The sequence below is a fragment of the Pavona decussata genome, unplaced genomic scaffold, assembly GCF_977016875.1.
Source record: "Pavona decussata unplaced genomic scaffold, jaPavDecu1.1 SCAFFOLD_134, whole genome shotgun sequence".
In the NCBI taxonomy this organism is placed as follows: Eukaryota; Metazoa; Cnidaria; class Anthozoa; order Scleractinia; family Agariciidae; genus Pavona; species Pavona decussata.
Window position 1 is genome coordinate 4,399,974 of NW_028145547.1, and position 6,718 is coordinate 4,406,691.

Genomic DNA, 6,718 nt, shown 5'->3' on the forward strand with positions numbered 1-6,718 from the left:
TCAGTCACTACTTTGTTGTTTTTATTATTATTACTATTATCTTTACAGATGAAATTAATTGATTTAAAAATGGAAAAAAAGCAAATGTAGCACTGCATGTCACATTGCTTGCTTTTAGTTTAATTGTTGTCCTTTGGCGCCCCGATTCGCACGATACTACAGTGTTCGCTGCGGGGCTACGAGCATTTAAGCAAGGTTTTCATTAATAAAGTAATTTTACAATGAAGCATATTTTAGAAGAATATATTTGGGGATACGGAAGGTCCAAACCCGCACGATGCTATACGCACTATTAACTTTTAACAGGGGCATAAAACGGTTCATTTTGGTGGATATTTGTGCGGATGGCCTTAATAGCCTCAGAAATTCGGATTTAGTTGTAAAAATATCTAAAGTTTTCTTCGATAAAATATCAGCTCAAAATTTTGTAACACTTGAAAACTAATACCTTTCGTTTTCAAAGGGGCAAATATGTCGCTAAAAATGCAAAATTAAAGGGTCAATTAGCATTTTCGTAAAGCTTTAAAACAGCTAAGCTTACAACAGCTCGTAAATTCGGAGAATAAGATTTTGTTTCGTGAACCTTTCCGCAACCCAGTTACGTTTTAAGCTAAATATCAAACTGCGTTAGCTTATACAGATATGCCTTTAAAAGGCCACAAAATGATTTGGGAACTCAGGAATAATATTTTAAGTATTGCGCTTAAATGTCAGTTCTCGTTGGGTGCCTCTGTTTTAACTCCTTCACATCTCTTATTTTGTGGAGATCTGACATAAAAAGAATCAGTGAATTGTCCTATTCGAAAGCTTTGTATAAGATAGAAGAAAAATTATGCACACATACCTGCTTACAATAAATGAATATTTAAGCACAATGTAATATGATGTTTACGGCCAGTTCATGGCAATTGTTTGTTAGTACTGTGTAACTTAACAACATTCTAAAAACATGACAGTTGAAGTTTGCGATCGAGTTCAGGGATATATCTGCCTGTGAGTACCTGTAGCCTCAAAGCTGGACGGTTTTGATTGTAAAGCCATTGTCTGAAATTTCATACTCAGTCTCGTACTTGAATTGAATTTGATCGTTCTTTATTACCGGAAAAAAGCGAGCCACCATGGTAACAGCATTTTACAGTGGATTGTATACAGGCATTACAATCGCGTTTCGCCATGGGTTGAGGACCCTCTTCGCCAGCTTGATTGTCGCCCAAGTCCCCTAAAACTACTCTGATTATTGGAAGCATCAAGCAGGAGAGATGTCGTGTTAGGGCTATCTCCTGACATCCTGCAGGTTCGGAGACAAAGGGAGCAAACGGCGATGGTCTCTCTGCCCTTTTGCGTGAACAAGCAATAAATTAGAGGGAAAACGGAACAGTGGGAATACAGTAGGCAGGCACAAATGGTGTAGCCAATATTGATACTTCGCACGGAAAATTGTTTTGCAAAGTCAAAAAGGTAAAGTGCGTACAAAACGTGTGACGGCCCCCAACAGACAATGATGGAGATAAGTGTCAGAAGGATAATCTTGACGGCTTTCCTCTGGCGTTTTTGTTTTCTGGCTGTGTTTCTAAACGAGTCTCTCATACTAGTGTCCAGTTGGAAGGTGTTTCTTCCTTTATGGAGGGTGTAGACTGTGATTGAGTGAAGTATTATAATTATGGCTAGGGGACAAAAAAACATGACTGTCTTGACAATCACTTTGTTTTTATAACTTTCTTCATCCGGCCAATCGTCCATGCAGTAAGTAGTGCTCCCACCGAATTGTTTCACTTTCCTGAAACGGAGGTAGAACCCTGACTCCGCCATGGCTATTAACCATGCAACGGGCATGAAGTGGCAAACCATCTTTTTTCTTAGACGCAAATGAAAGGGAAACCGAACAGCCAGGAACTTTTCGCAAGTTATGGTCAAGAGATTCATCAAAGACGCCTGAATCGCGGTATTCTGCACAAATGTGACCAGGTGGCACATGATGGGCCCAAAAACCCAAGCGTCAAAGACGTAAAGATCCAGGGTGACAAATGGTATGCAAAAAATCGTCATAAGCAGATCTGATATGGCTAGATTAATAGTCGAGAGATTCGAAGAATTCCTCCGTTTTGAAGAAAAAAGGATTACAATTAAAATAGGAATGTTTCCCGCCAAGGAGATGGCGGTAATGGAAAACAACGATACAGTGATAAGATCGAGTTCTCCTCTGCTAAAAATGCAAATCATAGAGTTACAGTGCAACTGGGGATCACTGGAGCTGTTGGCGGTCGTGTTGGTCATTCTTGTTAGCTGTTTTAGAGGGAGATGACGTTTGCAGATTGCAGACGGTTGATCCGGATTGAAAAATGTAGGTTTTCTATGGCATCAATGGCTTTGGAAGTCAATGTGAGTCGAGAGCCTCCTGAAAAGGTGACTGGCGGCGAGTCGACAGCTTGACTCAACTACGTGGTTTTTGTTTCAGAATGGCACATAATTGGAGTCGCTTGAACGAGACGACATACCCAGCGGTGTTCAATTTGCTAACATGCAAATATAATAATGTCTTTGAAGACTAATCAATCTGATTGTTCCCTGGAGCGATTATGAAATGCTTGTCACTCTTCCAAGAAATGTTTAATCTGTTAGTAGGCATATGCAAAATCATATATTGTGTATCGCCGGTCTGTCGCTGATTATCCCAGGATCAGAGATAACATCAACGAACAATTGTATTGTGCAATCGCGTACTTCTCATGGATTAGAGTTTCTCAATCCTCCTGGGGAGTGACTTCATCCATATATTGGCAAATTTCGATTGTTCAGTATTTCACCTGCATCCTGCAACGCAAAAATAATAATGAAAAACACAATGGAAAAGGAAATTGCGAACCACGTTGATAAAGAAAATACAGTGGGGGAAAAAGAGACCGAAGCACTTTAAGCATATATCCACCCACTTCGGTCAAAAATGCGCTCTCACAACATGTAGCATCCGTTCACGCCTTGTTGCGTGCACTTTCTCTCAAAACATTTCACTCAAACGCACCATTCGCCAAACATTGATGTGCACATTAAAATTAGCAGCTATCGGTGCTATATGTGATGTCTACCGACCTGGGAAGTGACTGTCGGAAATTATCTTACCCCGCTGAGCCATAAATGTCGTATGGCAACCATGAGTTACAAAAGAAAAACACACAATTGAAATCTTCTCATGTCTCAAAATCTTTTGGACAAATGTTTTTCCTGATTCTGGTTCGGACTGTCAGCTTGTTGAAAGTGCATTTCTCAGAATTATATGCGTAGGAAAATATAATGTGACTATGCAATGAGGGAAAGGTCCATTTTCATTCTGATATAGCGAACAATTTTCCGCAGGCGTGTTATCAGTGATATTACTGTTGTGAATCACTTATTTATGAGATATTTTCACTTCTAATAAACCGTAAGGTTTTGCCTCCTGGAGCTATGCCTTGAATCATGCGGTGTGGTTGACATAGTTTCGTTTGTGGATGGGAATAACCTTTCACATATCGGCCATTGAGCAGCATTTCCCGTGGTTTTCTGTGACGTTTTGTAAAGGCTTTAATTATTTGCAAACTTGTAGCGAGGTGAATGTTTGTTTTCAGCAAAGCCTGCCCTTTGTTGAAGTTGACATTAATTATGTGCATGCATTGGATATAACACCCACGATTTTGCCATCGAAAACTGAAAGCGATTTTTGGATCCATTATATGCCTTATGGCGTTATGGGACACCATCATTGCACCTTTTCGGTTGAAATACAGTTTAGTTTATTGCTCTGAAATTAGTACGAATCAATAAATGTATTTAACATAAAATAACTATTCCTGTTCAAGATGAAAATTAGCTGTAAAATTAACCGCCAGTGCTTCTTCATACACTTATGTGAAAGTTCTAGATGAAAACCGAATTCTCGTTCGTACGCTTGTCTGCGGTTAAGATTCTCGATTCTAGATGAGGTTTGGAATTGTGTTTTATCATAAGATACAACCTGTTTTTTTTTTGGTTAATCGATTTCTCACTGTTCGAGAGAATACGAATTAGAATAATCAAGAAACAGATGTACACACATTCATAAACAGGCTGAAGCCACGCTGAAAAGATAACACTTGTCAATTACCCGATCCGACTATTTATACCGAATGCAAAATCAGGATATTTCTTTTTCAGAGGAAAAAAACTTGAGGAAACGGCAGATCGGCAGATATCGCAGGGAGGATTTGAGAAACTTGACTCGCGTTCAGGCGGAAGGAAAAAAATCTTGCAGTTTTGAATAGGCACAGTACGAAAAATTTTAAAATGTTCCCACTCAAATGAAAGCTAGTTGGCAGGCAGTATTTCCATGTGGTGATTTTTATTAATTATACCGTACGTGATGTTCTCAGGAGTGAAATTTGCCTTCACTGTTAAAAGTCCTTGGTCAATAATATAATAGACCTATCATTTTTCTTGGCACCTGAATCTTCTGACAGCTGAAAATGATTTTCGACAATAGGTGTTACAAGTTATAAAATTGATTTTTAAATGTCTCCATTTATTCAGTACAATTTATAAGTTTTCATTCAATGGGTACCGACTATTATCGAACAGCTAAGCCGTTCTGGTTGTTCGTGACTTCGGTTAGCTAGGTTTACTCCTTGTTTATCACAGCGTGGGTGAGGTTATGATTTTGAAATAAACCTTATTTTTTTCATTTTTGAGAAAAACTCGTATTTACCGACACTGAGCTGAAGTGTCTACTGACGTTCTTACGGTTTGATTTCGCAACACTTAACCCAAGTCACCCACAGGAAGCTGCTGTTTCAATGGTCATACATTGCGATTCAGCATACATTTTGCTGGCATTGGCGCGCGTATGCTGGAAGATAACGTTTAGCGAGTTACTGCAAAAATAAAAAATAAAATAAAAAACAATAACAAGAGGAAAAAATAATAATAATAAAGAACCTTTTTTAGCAATAACAAAATAATCATTTTACCATTTTCAAGCATTCTTGGCCATATTTATGTTTTGTGAGAAAATTTTTTTTGTTGGCAAGACTAAATTAAACACACCCGGGATTAAAACAATCGCTCACTTTTTTTTTTGTAACTTAACGCACGAAGTTGCAGGTGACAGTGTTTTGTAATTTCACTTAAAGTTCTTTCTACCGATGATATGCTTGCGTGGAACTTTTCCGGAAACCGAGATAGAAAATCTAGCTTTTACCTTTTGTGGTGTCTGCAATGTTGCAACCAATTTGCATGTTTTGATCAAGGGCAGCGGCTCATTACCTAAATGTTCGGCCTAAATCGTCTCAGAAATTTGAACTGAATTCTTGAGAAAAACAGCGTTTTCTTTCGTCTTTTGTTACCTTAAAAAACTTTTGAAACATGGGAAATTTAATTCCTTTTGTTTTCGAACGACAAAAATGCCTTGAAGAGACCGAAATAAACCATCAGAGGCTCGTAAATTCGATACAATCCTTATGAATAAAAAAATGATCTTGGAAAACAGAACGCGACATTTCGTGCATTTTTCTTATATATTATCGTTAAGTATCTGTTTGATAGCCCTTCGTAATATCCCTTTTACAGATCGACGTAGCACGATTTATAGTGTTTGTACGAGACAAATTTCAAAATCCTGAAATCCCATGTTAAATAATTTGCATAAATAATGCTCATAGTCCAAATCGAAAGCCCTTTTCCAAATAGCGGATTTTTACGTCCAGAGAAATCTTCGAAGGTATCAGAAAACATGGAAAATCTTTTTCTTTTAAAAAAACACTCAGGTAAACTGTCTAGTCGACAGCTACAGCTGAGTCCAGCGCAATCCTATAGAAAAGTCGCAAAAATGTCGAAAAACGTATTTCTTCCCTTCTTAATCTGGTGGTTACAAAGCGGTAGTTCGTAAACTAGCTATAACAGCGAACAAGTCATTAATTCAGCCAAATCAAATTCAAATTATTTGCAAATCAAACTGGTTGAAACTGGTTCACAGACATTAAAATCTGTTCGGAAAGTAGAAGTTTGCTAGACACGATAATTGCGTTATCACGTTCTCGCTCTCTTAGAGCCTTCATCAAGACTTACGTTTATTTTCACTCCGAAATGTGACGTAATACACAGCTTCACAGTGTTTGCATGAGTGACGGTTTTCGAAGGGCCTCTGGCTCCTTGTTTTAATGAGTCGGCCTTAGTTGGACTGAACAACAAATTTAAGACTTCCTGTCGAAAACCACTACCAAGCGAATATATATTTTCGTTTACAGAAAAAAATTAACGTTTGTACATTATACCTGAATCAGGCTTTGTCCCTGCGCGAAAGTGAAGAAAACTGAACGTCTGGTTCTCCGATTTGTTGAGTTCCCACTCTTAGACCAGGACTACTTGATTCCACTGGAACGCAGATACTGCTAAATGTAATAGCCTGCTTGTGGAGTGATCAACACTATTAATAGCGGAAAACGGAGACACGTATTTTGTCGTACCATTAACTGTCATTCGTTTTTCCACGACTCTGTTTAAAGTTTCTCCTGAGTGGTTCAAGAGGTTCGATTTTGACTTATTGATAAACTTTTTAATATAAGCGTGACATGGATAAAAACATTTTTTTTCCCTCTGTGATTTCAAAATCAACCGAAAATTGAATTGGCAACTGAAGAAGCATTTAAGAGTTGCTATCAGGAGGTCAGGAAAAGCCCACGATGGTTTGGCGAGGAGTGCATTTGTGCCTGAG

General features: G+C 38.3%; 1 protein-coding gene across 4 annotated transcripts; it reads right to left on the reverse strand.

The window, feature by feature from the left end:
* LOC146467855 (galanin receptor 2b-like) lies at nucleotides 1–6,718 on the reverse strand. 4 transcript variants are annotated; one of them, XM_085125479.1, is made up of 2 exons: nucleotides 6,279–6,718; nucleotides 1–2,811 (listed from the first exon to the last, which is right to left on the reverse strand). In XM_085125479.1, the coding sequence occupies exon 2, from the start codon at nucleotides 2,272–2,274 to the stop codon at nucleotides 1,156–1,158; it is 1,119 nt and encodes a 372-aa protein (XP_084981605.1). In that variant the 5' UTR covers nucleotides 2,275–2,811; nucleotides 6,279–6,718; the 3' UTR covers nucleotides 1–1,155. The 4 variants fall into 4 exon arrangements, with proteins under 4 accessions (XP_084981605.1, XP_084981606.1, XP_084981604.1 ...); XM_085125480.1 differs by lacking the exon at nucleotides 6,279–6,718 and adding an exon at nucleotides 3,118–3,684; XM_085125478.1 differs by lacking the exon at nucleotides 6,279–6,718 and adding an exon at nucleotides 2,954–3,684.